The 18,313-nt window shown below is 38.8% G+C and overlaps 1 protein-coding gene across 2 annotated transcripts in view; it reads right to left on the bottom strand.

Moving 5' to 3' along the window:
* Positions 1 to 8,502: 8,502 nt before the first annotated feature.
* LOC121443864 (lysine-specific demethylase 5D) overlaps positions 8,503 to 18,313 on the bottom strand; it is a 61,730-nt gene continuing 51,919 nt past the window's right edge. For both annotated transcript variants that reach the window (XM_041645614.1, XM_041645615.1), the window contains 12 exons: positions 18,130 to 18,311; positions 17,926 to 18,050; positions 17,664 to 17,811; positions 14,990 to 15,086; positions 13,693 to 14,051; positions 11,988 to 12,126; positions 11,422 to 11,601; positions 11,158 to 11,295; positions 10,369 to 10,965; positions 9,883 to 9,961; positions 9,553 to 9,752; positions 8,503 to 9,466 (listed from right to left, as the gene is read on the bottom strand). In XM_041645614.1, the coding sequence (XP_041501548.1) occupies positions 9,125 to 9,466; positions 9,553 to 9,752; positions 9,883 to 9,961; positions 10,369 to 10,965; positions 11,158 to 11,295; positions 11,422 to 11,601; positions 11,988 to 12,126; positions 13,693 to 14,051; positions 14,990 to 15,086; positions 17,664 to 17,811; positions 17,926 to 18,050; positions 18,130 to 18,311 (2,586 nt within the window). In that variant the 3' untranslated portion in view covers positions 8,503 to 9,124. The remainder of the gene's footprint in view (positions 9,467 to 9,552; positions 9,753 to 9,882; positions 9,962 to 10,368; positions 10,966 to 11,157; positions 11,296 to 11,421; positions 11,602 to 11,987; positions 12,127 to 13,692; positions 14,052 to 14,989; positions 15,087 to 17,663; positions 17,812 to 17,925; positions 18,051 to 18,129; positions 18,312 to 18,313) is intronic.

Genomic DNA, 18,313 nt, shown 5'->3' with positions numbered 1-18,313 from the left:
TCCTGTGCCCATGTATTGTAGAGTACTTCACACTTTCTCTTCTATCAGGTTCAGTGTGTTCGGACTGATATTGAGGTCTTTAATCCATTTGGAATTGAGTTTTGTGGATGGTGATAGATATGTGTCTATTTTCATTCTTCTACAGGTTGACATCCAGTTTTGCCAGCACAATTTGTTGAAGATGCTTTCTTTCTTCCATTGTGTACTTTTAGCTCCTTTATCGAAAATCAGGTGTTCATAGGTTTGTGGGTTAATGTCAGGGTCTTCTATTCAATTCCATTGGTCGACTGCTGTTTTTATGCCAATACCAAGCTGTTTTCAATACTGTAGCTCTGTAATAGAGTTTGAAGTCAGGGATGGTAATGCCTCCTTTGTTGTATAAGATTGTTTTGGCTATCCTGGGTTTTTTGTTTTTCAATATAAAGTTGATTATTGTCTTCTCCAGATCTGTGAAGAATTTTGATGGGATTTTTATGGGGATTGCATTGAATCTATAGATTGCTTTTGGTAGAATTGCCATTTTTACTATGTTGATCCTCCCAATCCAGGAGCAAGGAAGATCTTTCCATTTTCTGGTGTCCTCTTCAATTTCTTTCTTCAAAGACATAAAGTTCTTGTCAAATAGATCTTTCACATCCTTGGTCAGAGTTACCCCAAGATATTTTATGCTATTTGTGGCTATCGTGAACGGTGATGCTTCTCTAATTTCCTTCTCTGTTTCCTTATCCTTAGTGTATAGGAAAGCCACTGATTTTTTGGAGTTGATCTTGTATCCTGCCACATTACTAAAGCTGTTTATCAGCTGCAAAAGTTCTTTGGTAGAGTTTTTGGGGTCGCTTATGTACACTATCATATCATCTGCAAATAACGAGAGCTTAACTTCTAATTTTCCGATACGAATCCCCTTGATCCCTTTATGTTGTCTTATTGCTATTGCTAGAAATTCAAGCACTATATTGAAGAGGTATGGAGAGAGTGGACATCCTTGTCGTGTTCCTGATTTTAGTGGGATGGCTTTGAGTTTTTCTCCATTTAATTTAATGTTAGCTGATGGCTTGCTGTAAATAGCATTTATTATACTTAGGTATGACCCTTGTATCCCTAATCTCTCCAAGACTTTTATCATAAAGGGGTGTTGAATTTTGTCAAATGCTTTTTCTGCATCTATTGAAAAGATCATATGGTTTTTTTTCTTTCAGTTTATTTATACGCTGGATTCCATTGATAGATTTTCCTATGTTGAACCAGCCCTGCATCTCTGGAATGAAGCCTACTTGATCATAATGGATAATTTTTCGGATGTGTTCTTGGATTCGGTTTGCCAGTATTTTGTTGAGGATTTTCGCGTCAATGTCCATGAGTGAGATAGGTCTGTAATTCTCTTACTTGGTTGGGTCTTTGTGTGGTTTTGGTATCAGGGTAACTGTAGCTTCATAAAAGGAATTTGGCAATGACTCGTCTGTTTCTATATTGTGAAATACATTAAGGAGTATAGGTATTAGCTCTTCTTGGAAGTTCTGGTAGAATTCTGCATTGAAACCATCTGATCCTTGGCTTTTTTTGGAAGGTAGATTTTTGATAACGGTTTCTAGTTCTTCACGACTAACAGGTCTATTTAGATCGTTTACCTGGTTTTGGTTTAGCTTTGGTATGTGGCACTTATCTAAAAACATGTCCATTTCTTTTGAATTTTCTAGTTTTGTGGCATACAGGCTTTTGTAGTAAGATCAAATGATTCTCTGAATTTCCTCTGTGGTTATGTCCCCTTTTCATTTCTGATCTTATTTATTTGCGTGTTCTCTCAGTCGTTTAATTAGTTTAGATAGGGGTTTGTCGATCTTGTGGATTTTCTCCAAGAACCAACTTTTTGTTTCATTGATTCTTTGGCACATTAGAAAAATTAACCATTATGATCAAATAGGCTTCATCCAGAGATGCAGGACTGGTTCAACATACGAAAATCTATCAATGTAATCCATCATATAAATTAACTGAAAGAAAAAAATCATATGATCATTTCATTAGATGCTGAAAAAGCTTTTGACAAAATTCAACATCCCTTTATAATAAAAGTATTGGAGAGATTAGGGATACAAGGGTCATACCTAAATATAATAAAAGCTATTTACAGCACACCGACAGCTAACATAAAACTAAATGGAGTGAAACGCAAAGCCATCCCACTAAAATCAGGCACACGGCAAGGCTGTCCACTCTCTCCATACCTCTTCAATATAGTGCTTGAAATTTTAGCAATTGCAATAAGACAACATAAGGGGATCAAGAGGATTCGAATTGGGAAGGAAGAGGTTAAACTTTCATTATTTGCAGATGATATGATAGTGTACATAAGCGACCCCAAAAACTCCACCAAAGAACTCCTAAAGCTGATAAACACCTATAGTAATGTGGCAGGATACAAGATCAACTTTAAAAAAATCAGTCGCCCTCTTATACACAAAGGATATGGAAGCAGAGAGGGAAATCAGAGAAGCTTCACCATTCACGATAGCCACAAACAGCATGAAATAAATTGGGGTAACTCTAACCAAGGAAGTGAAAGATCTATTTGACAAGAACTTCAAGGAATTCAAGAAAGAAATTGAAGAGGATACCAGAAAGTGGAAAGATCTTCCTTGCTCCTGGATTGGGAGGATCAACATAGTAAAAATAGCAATTCGACCAAAGGCAATTTATAGATTCAATGCAATCCCCATCAAGGTCACATCAAATTCTTCACAGATCTTGAGAGGACAATAATCAACTTTATATGGAAAAACAAAAAACCCAGGATAGCCAAAACAATCTTATACAACAAAGGAGCGTCTGGAGGCATTATCATCCCTGACTTCAAACTCTATTACAGAGCTACAGTATTGAAAACAGCTTGGTATTGGCATAAAAATAGAGAAGTCGACCATTGGAATCATATAGAAGACCCAGATTCTAACCCACAAACCGATGAACACCTCATTTTCGATAAAGTAGCTAAAAGTATACAATGGAAGTAAGAAAGCATCTTCAATAAATGGTGCTGGCATAACTGGATGTCAACCTGTAGAAGAATGAAAATAGACCCATATCTATCACCATGCACAAAACTCAAGTCCAAATGGATTAACGACCTCACTATCAGTCAGAACGTATTGAACCTGATAGAAGACTAACTGCGAAGTTCATCCTATAACAGATGGGCACAGGAGATCGCCTTCTATGTGTAACCCCAACAGCACAGGCATTAAGGGCAACATTGAATAAATGGGACCTACTAAAACTGAGAAGCTTCTGTAAAGCAAAGGACACTGTCACCAAGACAGAAAGGCAACCTACTGACTGGGAGAAAATCTTCACCAACCCCGCAACAGACAAAGGTCTGATCTAGAAAATATATAGAGAACTCAAGAAACCAGACTTTAAAATGCTAATTAACCCAATTAAAAAATGGGGCACTGAACTGAACAGAGAATTCTCAGCAGAAGAAGTTCAAATGGCCAAAAGACACTGAAGGTCGTGCTCAACCTCCTTAGCATTCAGGGAAATGCAAATCAAAACAACTTTGAGATATCATCTTACACCTGTCAGAATGGCTAAAGTCAAAAACACCAAGGATAGCCTTTGGTGGAGAGGCTGTGGAGGAAGGGGTACCCTCATCCATTGCTGGTGGGAATGCAATCTTGTGCAACCACTGTGGAAATTAGTGTTTCAGTTTCTCAGGAAATTCGGGATCAACCTACCCCTGGACCCAGCAATACCACTCTTGGGAATATAATCAAGAGATGCCCGATCATATGACAAAAGTATATGCTCAACTATGTTCATAGCAACATTGTTTGTAATAACCAGAACCTGGAAACAACCTAGATGCCCTTCAATGGAAAATTGGATGACGAAAGTATGGAATATATACACATTAGAGTACTATGCTGCGGTAAAAAACAATGACTTCTCAAATTTTGCATGCAAATGGATGAAAATAGAAAACACTATCCTGAGTGAGATATCCCAGACCCAAAAAGATGAACATGGGATGTACTCACTCATAATTGGTTTCTAGCCATAAATAAGGGTCACGGAGACTACAATTGGTGAACCTTACGAAGCTAAATAAGAAGGTGAACCAAAGGAAAAACATATAGTTATCCTCTTGGCTATGGGAAGTAGACAAAATAGCTGGGGAGAAAATTGAGATCTTGGCGGTGGGGTGGGATGAGGGTAAGGGGAGATGGGGAGAGAAAAGGGAGAAGGGGAGAATGGGGGGAACTTGGGGAACTGAGGATTGGGATAAAGGAAGGTTAGATAGGGGAGCACGGAAGCACAATTCTTAGTTAAGGGAGCCACCTTAGGGTTAGCAAGAGACTTGAACCTAGAGTGGCTCCCAGATGCCCATGCCGAGGTCCCCAGTTAGTTCCTTGGGCACCTGAGGATAGGGAACTTGAAATGACCCTATCCTATAGCAATACTGATGAATATATAGAACCTTCATCTGGTGATGGATGGCGATAGAGACAGAGACCCACACTGGAGCACTAGACTGAGCTCCCAAGGTCCCAATGAGGAGCAGAAGGAGGGAGAACATGAGCAAAGAAGTCGGGACCACGAGGGGAGCACCCACCCACTGAGACAGTGGAGCTGATCTATTGGGAGCTCACCAAGGCCAGCTGGACTGTGACTGAAAAAGCATGGGTTAAAACTGGACTCTCTGAACATGGTGAACAATGAGGGCTGATGAGAAGCCAAGGACAATGGCACGGGGTTTTGAACCTATGTAATGTGCTGGCTTTGTGGGAGCCTAGCCAGTTTGGATGTTCACCTTCCTAGATATGGACGGAGAGGGGAGGACCTAGGACTTACCACAGGGCAGGGAACCCGGACTGCTCTTTGGACTGGAGAGGGAGGGGGAGAGAAGTTTGTGGGGGGGGGGGGAAGGGTGGGAGGAGGGGGAGAAGGGTGGGAGGACGGAGAGGGAAAAGGGAGGCTGGGAGGAGGTGGAAACTTGTTTTTTTTTTCTCCTTTTCTCAATGAAAAAAAAAATGAAAAAAAAAAGAATAGTTATTCCAAAAGATACTGAATATTCTTGTAGCAAAGTTATCTGTGTCTAGCACCCCAAACTGTAAAAGAGACAATAAATGGTTAAACAAAAAAAAAAAAAGGCTGTCTTTTCTCTAAAAATGTAATTTTGGCATCTTTGTAAGAAATCAAGAGTTTGTAGCTTTTGTGGGAGTATGTCTGGATCTCTTATTCTTTTCCATGGATATACATGTCTTTTTGTTCATGTATTATGCTAATTTGGCACTATAGTGATATCTCCTAACTTATCCTTTTTTCTTAGGATTTGAGTAACAAAAATATTTATGCTTAAGAATATTTTTAATACTGTTTTTCTAATTCTGTAAAACATGTCATTGTGATTTGTTTGGTATTACAATGAATCTAGAGATTGCTTTTGGCAAGGTAGTTATTTTTACAATATTGATTATTTAAATTTATGAGCATAGTAACCATCTCATAGTTCCTTTAATTTATCTCTTTACCATTTAAATGTTCTCAGCATACAAGTTTTTAACTTCCTTGGTTTGGTTTCTTGAAAAACATGCATGTACTGGTTTATTTTGTGGAAACTGTGAATGGGATTGTTTTCAATATCCTAGTATAGAGATATTTGCTTACCTATATTTATTTCAGCTCTATCTAATCACAACTGGAAAATAAAATCAGCCTATATACCTACCAACTGATGAACTGATAATCAAAATGTGAATTCATTTCTGCTATAAATAAAATTACATTGTTGTATTTACAGGAAAAGGAAAAGAGCTTGGAAAAAAAAGTGATTTAACCTATATTCAAACATAGCATGTTCTTAGTCATATGGATATCCTAGCTTTGGATCCTTATAACGCTATGTTTAACTTTTTGGGAACTGTAGAAACTCAGAAAATAGAATAGGTTCCATGAGAAGAATTGGCTCTACAATAGAGGATAGAGAAACTAACAAAAACCATACAATATAAAAGGGAATGGAGGACTAATGACAGCAGAGATGTAAGGAAATGAAATATGTTGAGTTGAGGAAAGGTGAAACTAAAAAGGTTTGGATGAAAATGATATAAAGAAATATTACTTGAAAACAAACAATTTTGTAACTAATATATAAAGAAATTAAAACTGATTTGAGGAGCATAATTATATTTAATAATAAACCTGGCTTGATGATAAACTGGTTACAGAAAAAAGGGGGTTTACTGTGAACAAAACGACTCTTATCAGTAAGAATAGAAAAAAGAGCCAGAGAGTGATGGGACACACCTTTAATCCCAGCACTGGGGAGGCAGAGAAAGCAGATTTGTGAGTTCAAGGCCAGCCTGGTCTACTCTAAAACTACAGAGGAACCCTGTCTTGAAAAACAAAAACAAAACAAAACAACAACAACAACAAAACAGAATAGAAAAGATTGACAATATTTGATAATTGAAAGAAATTAAGAAAAATAGAATTGATGGATAGTGTTATATGCTACTGACTTAACCTTTACAATGAAATATCACAGCCAATGAATTAAATAAGAATGAAGAGTAACCCGAGGAGAGAAAATAAGTTGTTAAAATTATAGGACTCAAAAGAAACCAAATCAAGAAATAAAGTCATTACAAGCTCACCAAAACAATGTTCTAAAAGAGAAAGTAAGAGGGGTTATTTTATTTGACAGTTACTAGGGAAACTGAAGGTATGACAACAATATGTACACAACACATCACTGAACTGAACAGAGAATTCTCAGCAGAGGAAGTTCAAATGGCCAAAAGACACTTAAAGTCGTGCTCAACTTCCTTAGCAATCAGGGAAATGCAAATCAAAACAACTTTGAGATATCATCTTACACCTGTCAGAATGGCTAAAGTCAAAAACACCAAGGATAACCTTTGCTGGAGAGGCTGTGGAGGAACGGGTACCCTCATCCATTGCTGGTGGGAATGCCATCTCGTGCAACCACTGTGGAAGTCAGTGTTTCGGTTTCTCAGGAAATTCGGGATCAACTTACCCCTGGACCCAGCAATACCACTCCTGGGAATATACCCAAGAGATGCTCTATCATATGACAAAAGCATTTGTTCAACTATGTTCATAGCAGTATTATTTGTAATAGCCAGAACCTGGAAACAACCTAGATGCCCTTCAATGGAAGAATGGATGAAGAAAGTATGGAATATATACACGCTAGAGTACTACGCTGCGGTAAAAAACAATGACTTCTCGAATTTTGCAGGCAAATGGATGGAAATAGAAAACACTATCCTGAGTGAGGTGTCCCAGACCCAAAAAGATGAACATGGGATGTACTCGCTCATAATTGGTTTCTAGCCATAAATTAGGGCCACGGAGTCTACAATAGGTGAACCTAAAGAAGCTAAGTAAGAAGGTGAACCCAAGGAAAAACATATAGTTATCCTCTTGGCTAAGGGAAGTAGACCCAATTGCCGGGGAGAAAATTAGGATCTTGGGGGTGGGGTGGGATGGGGGTAAGGGGAGATGGGGAGAGAAAAGGTAGAAGGGAAGGAGGGGGGACTTGGGGAATCAGGAGAATTGGGATAAAGGAAAGGTGGATAGGGGAGCACGGAACCACAATTCTTAGTTAAGGGAACCACTTTAGGGTGAGCAAGAGATTTGACCCTAGAGGGGCTCCCAAGTGCCCAACATGAGGTTCCCAGTTAGTTCCTTGGGTAGCTGAGGATTGGGAACCTGAAATGACCCTATCCTAGAGCAATACTGACGAATATCTTGCATATCATCATAGAACCTTCATCTGGTGATGGATGGAGACAGAGACAGAGACCCACACTGGAGCACTGGACTGAGCTCCCAAGGTCCCAATGAGGAGCAGAAGGAGGGAGAACATGAGCAAAGAAGTCGGGACCACGAGGCGTGCACCCACCCACTGAGACAGTGGAGCTGATCTACTGGGAGCTCACCAAGGCCAGCTGGACTGTGACCGAAAAAGCATGGGATAAAACCGGACTCTCTGAACATGGCGAACAATGAGGGCTGATGAGACGCCAAGGACAATGGCACGGGGTTTTGATCCTACTTAATGTGCTGGCTTTGTGGAAGCCTAGCCAGTTTGGATGTTCACCTTCCTAGATATGGACGGAGGGGGGAGGACCTAGGTCTTACCACAGGGCAGGGAACCTGGACTGCTCTGTGGACTGGAGAGGGAGGGGGAGAGGAGTGGGGGGAGGGGTAGAAGGGTGGGAGGAGGGGGAGAAGGGTGGGAGGAGGGGGAGGGAAATGGGAGGCTGGGAGGAGGTGGAAATTGTTTTTTGTTTATGTTTTTTTTCTTCTTTTCTTAATAAAAAAAATTATTAAAAAAAAAAAAAAAGAATAGAGAAGAGAGAACCTGAATATAAATCATTGTTAAATCCAGAAACAAACTTTGTTGATTCCCATAATTGCAATTCTTTTCAACCTTGGTTTTCTAATCCCCTACTTCAAGAAGTCCAAGTCAGGTCCAATTTCAAAACACACGTTTATTTTAACAGAAGAAAGAAAATTAAAAGAAAACTAGAATAAATTTGCATACTGTATTTTTTTCCTTAAGAAGTAGTTACAACATACAATATATTTTCTCACAATGTGAACTAAAGAGAAAAAAGTAAGATAAAATAAAAAATATGAAATAAAAGACTTATTTTAATAAGTACATGATCTGGCCATTACATAGAGAAGAGTGAAGCATTTAAAAATCAAGAAGTTTAATAAACTTTAAAATTTTCAAATTTTACTTTTCTCTCTGTAGCTCAGGACATCACGTTTTGTATGGTAGTCATAGGAATATTGCTGACAGAATTTTGGGAAAGCACACAGGGCATAGTTTTTAGGAAATGAGCTGTAAATGCATTAGGAGTAAGGACACAATAATGTGTAGACAAGCTCTAGATAAGAAATAAATAGTTCTTTAGGTACTGAAGGAATTAAAGGCAAAGAAAGGTGTATGAAAGGCAGTGAAACTGAGGGAAGGTAGAGGAATAACAGAAAGAAAGGAGAGAAAAGGGAGAAAAGAAAGAAGGAAAGAACAAGGAAAGGAGTAATGAGAATTAGGAAAGAATGGGGAAAATCACTTTTCCTAATGTTATAATTCCTGTTGATGAAAATAAGATAGGTGTAGCAAAGGAGTTATGGAAGAAAAAGAAGATGAAGGGCTTATATCCTTCTTCTGTACACTACTCATGTGCTCTTTTAAGATATGTGTATGTTCTGTAGGGCATGACAAAAACACATTTTCTCCACATGTTGCCTCTTGAAACTGTTTTTCCTTAGGCTTAATCCTTGAACTTCTGGCTCTTTTTGATTCTAGCTCTTTTTGAGAAAGATCCTCACCCTTTCTACTCAAATCCACCTTTTGCCTCCGCTGTTGACGCCTTTCTGGTGTCTGTTCCTGTGACCGATTCTCTGGGTTCTCGGGCTTCTCAAGCTATAATACACAGACAAGCAAAAATATGTTGTATATAGTTCATGTTTGCACTGCTACCAACAACTGTCCATGACCCATCTCCTTACCTCTAGAAGTGTGTGAATCCGCTCTAAGTTAGGATTCTGCCCAGCTTGCAGCAGCTGCCAAATGCTATAGTTCTCATCTAAGGTCACTTCAAGTAGATCTCCCTCCATCATAAGCTCCTCTAGGGGGGCCCGGGTGGCTTCCGGCAGTTCCAATACAGGACCAGTTAATTGTGATAATAGTGAAGGCAGCAGTTCCTCATCTGGAGGGTTAGTGGACAGCTCTTTTAGAGTCAGACCTTGATCTTATTCCCCTTACTATGAGAAAGCTGAGGACAGGACAGAAATCATTTGGTGGTATCTAATCAATAGTCTACCAACACCTAGACTTACCTCTTTTATATAAAGTTTCCTTTAGAAAAGACTTCTCTGGACTTATCAGTCTATCTTCATTTAGTACCAACTCCTCTTCCTGAAGAGAGAAGGAATGGATTACTTTAATAAAACTGAAAAATCAGGCTGTGGAAAATCAAATTTTATCCATTCTTTATAGAAAACAATAGGAAGTGATTCTCAACCTTCCTAATGCTGTGTACAGCCCTTTAATACAGTTCCTCATGTGGTGACCCCCAACCATAAATGTTACCTGTCATTTTGCTACTATTATGAGTCATAATGTAAATATCCAATATGCAATATATGTAATAGGTGGGGTCAAGACCCACAGATTAACAACCATTGATACAGAATTTAAGAATCCAGAATGATGCAGAACAAGGGAGGGAGACTGACCTAAAAACCATTAGTAAGAGTAGATCTTTAAGGATAGAGACTAGCCTACAGAAATTTAAATGTTAAGAAGTTAGTTGAGCAACTTACCTTAAGGATATCCTTGCCAGTACTGTTCCTGACAGAGTCAGAGGCAAGGTCTGAAGAAGAGGTAGGAGCCTTCTCATGTCTCAATTTATTCTGTAGCTGTTGGCGGACTTTGGCTAGCTGTTCCAATAAAGCGGTCACATCCTCAGAAGCTAGAGCCTGTCTGGCACGGCCTTGCCAACCAATGGCTCTCTCTGTTAGGCACTGCAGGGCCTCACCCTCAGGTAGCCTCACAGGCAGTCTCTGTAGTCCTACCAGCAATGACAGGATGGTCTCTAGACGTGGACGCCTTGAACGCATGCACAATGGGCACAGGAATTTAGTATTCCATTCCCACCAAGCTAGCAGCTGAGATGATGTATGACTGGCCCTTAGGGAACTGAGCAGGCGTGGTACTGTAACACATTGTCCATGAAACCAGTCTTGACAGAGGTCACACTGCAGAACTTCTACCCCTGCAGGAACCTTCCCACATACACAGATGGAGGTTGCAGAGGCAGTGGTTGATGAGGACATTGGATTGGGTTTGGCTGAGTTGATGTGTCGCAACTGCAAGATGCCTTCCTTTTCTTTTGCTTCTCCTTCCTTGAAGGCCATTATCTATTGAACCCAGGACAGGGTGAAAGCTGTTGAGCACCTCATCCTCTCTGGATTACCCTCTTTATGCTATTCCCAAATTAAAATAATAGGCTTGGTGATTTCTGCTTATAGGTAACCAATTCAGACTACATAATCATTTTCTTTTCAGAGAGATACCTACAAACCAAATTTTCTCCATGTCAAGCTGCTTACCACAGATCCTGGGTCCCTGAGGTCCTGTGCAGACAGCCCCAGCAATTCTGTGTCGTATTTGTATAACCCCATCTCCTTTTCCATCCACCGACTGCGCTTTGTGCTAATGGAACCAACATCTGCACATGGGCAGAGAACCTATTACCAGACAGAAGGAAGGGGGATTACTGTTCATTTTCCCAAGATGCCCCCAAAACTTATGTTCTTTTATGAGCTTTTTCACAATATACAGAAGACACTGTGGTATAATGTACTAGACCTTACCTCCAACAGTGTGTAGCAAGAATTCTTCTTGAGAAAAGTCTTAGAAGCTTTCTCTTTCCAGGAGTGTGCTGTCAGCACCTGATTTTCCAGTTGTCTCAGTTCTTCTAGCTCCACAGGTAAATCACGACCCACAGCTACTAGGCCCTCCAAATCATCCAAGCAGGGGTAGTGATCGCCATTCTGAAATAGACACAATTAAATTATGTCATTTAATTTTTGTATATATTCTACTCTATATCTAACCATAGTGCTGATGAAATGAAGATATACTCTGAAAAAAGAAAAAAATTACAAACTACATTTTACAAAATTCTTCCCTTTCTGTCTCAGAATCAAAAATTCAATGAGGCTATCAACTTGCTTTTTCACCCTTGTTTTGGTTAACTCTTTGTGGGTTTGGACTCTTTTCTCCTCTTCTTGTTCTTATCTTGATAACCTTAACTTCCTCAATGATCTAACTTCCCATGTTCAATTTTTCCCATAACCCAACTATGAGGAAAACTAAAATAAAATGGTTTCTCTTTATTTGCAGTGTTAGACAGAAAAGTAAGAAACACAGTCCTCACTTGAATCTCATTCACATCAGCAATCCAAGCCTGTGCCTTAGTCAGAGCTTCCTTGAGAGACTGGATATTAGGCAAGTAGACAGGAATGTTTTCTGCCTCACGTATTATAACTTCCAAAGTGGCTGGAGTATGTTTTTGCCTAAAAATAATTGGGAAAAAGAAAATTATATTTAATATTATATTGCTTTATGTGTACTTTTTTTGTCCTAGTTTCCTTTGCTACCAGTTTAGGCAGTAAAAGTTTTGATAAATCAAGTGAACAATGATACTGGAAGTCTCAGTAAGGATACAGTGGTTACCTGTATATTACATTAATGATGTTGATAATCTGAGAACTCAGCCAAAGAATACACTGGCAGTTTTTGGTTTAAAGTATTGTTAAGATTTCCCCTAGGCTCAAGACCTGTCTACTCTCAGGTACTTGGCTACTTTAGAAATGTCACGTATGGGGATTGTGCTCTAAATTCACATAAAATGTGGTTGGTTACACCTATAACATTTGTGCTGCTACTGTACCACACTGTCTTGCAGGGAGGTTGTTAGGTGAATAATATTGATTACCACTCTCCTCAAGTAGAGTGAAGAGGACCTAACTAGCACATGAATAAAATTGGTATGGGGTAAAGTTTCTAGTTGGGCACCTGATCAATGTTTTTCTGTTGAATTATGTAAGAACATAGTATTTTCAGCAAGGTTATGGAGAATAACCAATAGTTTTGGTCAAAGTATATGATTTGGGGGTTGGGGAACTATAGGACCCTTTGGCTGCTGAAACAAGATAAAACCCATTTCTGGCATTGCAGGCTTCAATTGGTATTCATACAATTGTCCTGATAGGGCACTATGGGAAAAGTTCTACTATTATTCTACTAAAGGAACAATATCAATAACATGACCCCAATAACACTGTGTTATACCCATATATCAGAGCACTGATCAAAGTTTCTTCTTGCAGTAGATGGGAATTAACAAATTCTCACAAATAGACTAATGAATAAAATAAGAATTTCTGAAATTCTAAAATAAGCACTTACCTCCAAATGGAATTATTTCAGAAAGGCCCTCTCCTCCAAAGTTTCCTCCTCTTTTAGAGGAGGAATGATTTTAAGAGCCAGAGATACTAGATGATTCCAAGGGAAGTATCTTCTAGACACAACTACACTGGTACATATATAGAGTATACACATGACATGCACAGAGTGAAATCAGAGAAAAATCCGAGTGCTAAGAGGTGAAATAGACAAAAATAACCTCCCTCAACCCGAAGGCTGTTTGCAATCAATGTGCTGGGAGAGGGAGGATTAGTTTTCTCCCATAAAGAGTCATTGGCCATACTCCAGCGCAGGTTCCATACTCAAGTGTAGTCTAACACAAAATGGACTTCTGGTTTGGTTATGTGTGTTTTGTTATTTTTCATTTTATTGGTTTTCTTATTTTTAAGTTTGATGTTTTATTTTCTTTTTGGTTTTCTCTGTCTTTTTTAGAAAGGGAAAAAGAAGATATAAAATTGAGTATGTAAGGAAGTAGAGAGGTCTAGGACAGAAAAAAAATATGATTTATTTAAAAAAATTTTAAATAAAAATTAATAAACAAAAACCTGAAAGACTGGCATGGCATGTTACATACATACTAGGTTAATCTGGTATGCTTTAGGTAGAGGTATGAAGCCCAAAATAATGCATAGAAATTATACTCTGAAGCTTACCTAGCTTCCAAGCAGAAATGGGCCTTTTCCTCCCAACGTTCTGCAATAGTCAGCAGTTCTTGTAGCTCTGCTCGAGCTTTATTCACAGAAGGGCTGGAGGGTACCTTGGTTCCTGTAACTAAAAGCTTCTTCATGATGACCAGAGAGTGCCTCTGGGATGAAGGAGATAGGGCTTGCTTCACTTGATCTAGCCATTGTATCTGTTCTATCATTTCCTGAAGCTGATGAGCTTCGGGGACTTCAACGCAAAGCTGTTGACCCTTTTCCAACAGGGACTGAAGTAGTTCTGAATTATAAGGCACTGAAATTAGAGCCTCACGGGTCTGAATTTGGTATGCCTCCACCTGTTGCAGGACATTCTACAAAAAGTTAAAAATGAAAATTTTAGCAATCTAGACACTCAATACATGACCATCTACTAGTAGAGATTCTCACTATTTTATCGTCACCCTTAATCATTTTTCCCTTTGAAATATTCTATTATTTGAGATGCTTTATTAGAATATCCCACATACCCTTTAATAATCTGAAAATTAAATTTTCAGGGATTACTTAATACAATTAGCACTGGGGAAGGTCCCTTGAAACTGAAAACCGAGACAGGAAAAACTTCTAATAGTTTCATTGTACAACAATAAGAGCCAGACTTTCATGTGTCAGTAGCTTAGTACCTTTAATAATGTTTTCTCAGAAAATAACTACTGTTAGTATAAGATTAAATGATAAGGAATAATGAAAATTGCTGTCTCCTTAAGACAACATAAATGAACAGGGTTTTATAAAGGGTTGTTTAAGTAGTATTCATTGTTCATTGACCTTTCCGTCTTGAAAAAATCATTGTTGGACTACTCAGACTACTACACAGCTTGTAAGTAAATACTTTAGAGAGTCCTGTTGTGTTTCTGTAGAGAGGCTTGATGAATGTGTTCAAGGTAAATTTATTCTTTCACCAAATTCTTGCTAACTGTAACTAAAATAAGATTCAGTTTATATTACGCACACAAAAAGGGGTGTAAGTAGTTTGTTTAGAATCAGATTCTTTTTATTTTATTTTAATTTTCGAAACAGAGTATCTCTGTAGCTTTGAGCCTGTCCTGCAGCTAGCTCTTATAGACCAGGCTGGCCTCGAACTCAGAGAGAGAGAGATCCACCTGCCTCTCCTCCCAAGTGCTTGGATTAAAGGCATGTGCCACCATTACTCAGTGAGTAATCAGGTTCTTACAATTCCTTTATTACTTGGGATTCCCTCATGTATCTCCTTTTAACACTAATTCCATTATTTCATGCCCCTCTTCACCTTAACTTCATTAATCTGATGTATGGCACAGGGCAGAGTATCCATCTGTTTGAGAAGAACCTGTAGCTCAGTCAGGGTGAGTTGTGGAGCTTCTAACCTGTAAGAGGAAAAGAGGATGTATTTAGTAAACCTGCTAATGCCTTCCTTACTGTAAAAACAATAAGAATTTGAACTTTGTATTTTTCCTCCCTATTATACCCTCAAAAGTTCATCTTCTGAAAATCAGAAGCAGAGAGACAAATAAAGATGAAAACAGGTATCAAAAAATCTTTGTAGAGATCAAATAAAGATGTAAAAATAAACAATGAATGAAATATGGGAAGGTTCTGAGCAACATCAAAAAACGTAGAATATGTATTATAGATATAGAAAAGTACCATACTGTAAAAGGCATAAAATACATTTTATGTAAAATCATGGAAGTTTTCCAATTCTTGGAAGAGATGCTTATCCATGTACAAAAGGTCTGCAGAACAGCAAATAAGACAAAAAAGAAACTCCACTGATATGCTATGATTAAAAATAAGAAATAAAGAAAAATTTCAAGAAACAGAAAACAAGTCAAATTAAATAAAAGGCAGGTCCAACAGAACAAAACATTATTCAATGGAAACTTTTAAAGTAAGAAAGGTATAGTCTAAATTCTAAAAGATTATAGTTGCCAACCTAGACTCTTATAGTCAAAAACACTACTAAAATTGAAGGAGATGGTACCCTCACCACCACTCTACTCCATACTCAGGCTTCCCACATCCTTCTCCAGTGTCTAGCCTGAATGCTATCTTTTTTTCCCAAACCTGACCAGATTCAGTGTTGGTACCACAACCAGTGTCCTGGTCTTTTCTAGCCACTCATATTTATGCTATAACCAACCTTCAAGTTTCTGAAAGGTCCCACAGCCAGTGCTCCAGCCTGTTCTGAGCACCCCAACCTTCATCTCAGTCAAGCTCTAGACTTCTGCCAGGAACCACCCTCCATGCAACCACTACTCACAGGTCCCTTCTTTTTTCCTCCAACACCTCATTAGGTATCCAGACTTTCTACATCCTTCTCTAGGATCTAGCCTGGTGAGTACCCTGACTGCCCTATCAGTGCCTTCCCCACAGCTGACTAGAGTTAGCCTGGGTCCTACAAGCAGGGTGTCTGCCTAGTCTGGCCTTTCTTGCCTTCACTGCAAAATAGAGATGGCCTTGCACCAGGTTCCCCCTACTTATCCCCTAACCTGCCGACTCTCAGACCATATCCAATCTTTCCTCCCAGAGATGTACTGCCACACTCCAGCTTGGAAGAGTAAGCACATCCTGTACACAAGACCAATCTCCTCAGTCTGCGTTACTTCATCCTGCCCCCCAAGTCACTTCCAACCTCTAGACTTAAACCCTACCCAAACTGTCTCTTCTTCCTCATGCTGTATTTTATCTGCAGCAAATTCAGAACTAACAAATGAAGTCCATAACAAATGAAGGCCACAGGCTATGATTGTGTTGCAAGAATACCAACAACGTTAAAGATCAGGTCAGAACCCTTCCTCCAAAAGGTACCCATCTGGTAAAATGCTGCCACAAAGAATTAGCTAGATGAACTCTAGAATACTAAACTTAAAGGAATAGCCATAAACCTTCTCATAGAATTCAAGAAAGATGCAGCAAAACACAACTCTATGAAATCAAGGAGAAAGGGCTTAAGAAGACTGTACAGAAAATTACAAAGGCTGCTGAAATCATGAAGACAATCTTTTACTTGAGAATTCAACCTGAAGATATAAACAATGAGTGCTTAAGCTGAAACCAAGACCTAACTAGAAAATACAACAAAACAAGATGAAAAAAAAAATTAAAGTGTCTTTTATTCAAAACAACAAAAAAACTCCAAGATAGTCAGTGACTATGGAATAATTTAGGTTGTCCCCTGGTCTCCATATGTATTACTTGCTTACTTATACACACACACACACACACACGCGCGCGCACACACACACACACACACACACACACACACACACACACACACACACACACACATTTTACCTAAAGACTCAGGCAAAAATGAGCTGTAGATAAATCCTGATCCTAACAAATTGCAAGATTTGCTAACATATAGGGTATCTTTTGTTTTCACTGCCATGTATAGTAAGGTATTGAAATATATTTCTAAAATTCCTAGTTCAGATTGCACTTTTTCTATTATATTCTAATTCTTCACAAAACATTTGCCCAGTATTGAGTTTCTTCTTTCTAAAATTAAAAACTTTAAAAATTTTATGTGAGTCCGATTGAGAGTATATGCCATTTGTGTGGGGATACATGTCGAAACCAGATGTGTCATATCTCCTGGAGTTAGAGGCACTTAGAAGTTATTCCAATGAGACCTGACTCTGGACATCTGGAAACGCTCTCTTAAAATGAGTCATCATCTCTCTAGACCAGAGATCCTTCCTCTTATAAGAAAACTATTTAGTTTTGAATTCCAGCTGGCTAAATACTACATACAAATTGTTGCTACAAGAATTCCATTTTAGCTTACATAGATTTTTGTTACTAATTTTTATATAGTTGCCCACCTTTTCTTCTTTTCTTATCTTTCTTCTTGAAGCTCATGACTGCCCCAGGACTAGCAATTGTTGGACAAGGATTCTACCACTAAATTCCCAATTTTGTTTGCTTTTCTAACATACCTATCATCTGAGTTACTGACTAGTCCAAGAATTTGGGAAATACAAGCCTCTGCCTCACTTAGGCAGTTTTTCAGTCGTTGAAGCAGTTCACTATTAGGGAATTGTCTTTCACGAGCTTCAGATTCCAATGCCCTTAGTTCTTCAAAACCTAAAAAAGAAAACAAAGAGTCCAAGTTGTGAGACAGTATTACAGGAAAACAGAAAAGAATTTTCTAAAAGCTGATACACTTTGGTTAAAGGTTCTTCCATTTCTATTACTCACTGCGTTTCCGTCCATCCTCTACCTCTAGAGCTGCTTGTACTTTGTTGGCCCAGTTGTCAAAAGACTCAGCCCGAATCTTCAGCTTTTGTAGCATAGCAGGCAATTCATCCAATGTATACCTATACCTGGAGGAAGACCGGAAAAAGAATTATGTAGACTAGATCTGAATTTCCTCTATTTCTTTTATATAGGACCCATACTCACCGTAAGTATTGTCGGTTCCTTGAGCACTTACAAAGATCATTGATGTGAGAAAGGCAGACAAGACCATCTGGGCAGTCATAACAGGCCAAGGCTGATAGAAAACACGTGGTCTTACACTTGATGCACTGACGCTCATCATCTGGGAGCAGCTCAAAGGCTTCTCGTTCAGCTTCCGTGACGCCCT

Source organism: Microtus oregoni, unplaced genomic scaffold (assembly GCF_018167655.1).
Source record: "Microtus oregoni isolate MIOR12 unplaced genomic scaffold, Mior012 000113F_ref0000058, whole genome shotgun sequence".
Classification (NCBI taxonomy): domain Eukaryota; kingdom Metazoa; phylum Chordata; class Mammalia; order Rodentia; family Cricetidae; genus Microtus; species Microtus oregoni.
The sequence above is the reverse complement of the archived record's forward strand: the minus strand, read 5'-3'. Positions and strand labels throughout refer to the sequence as shown.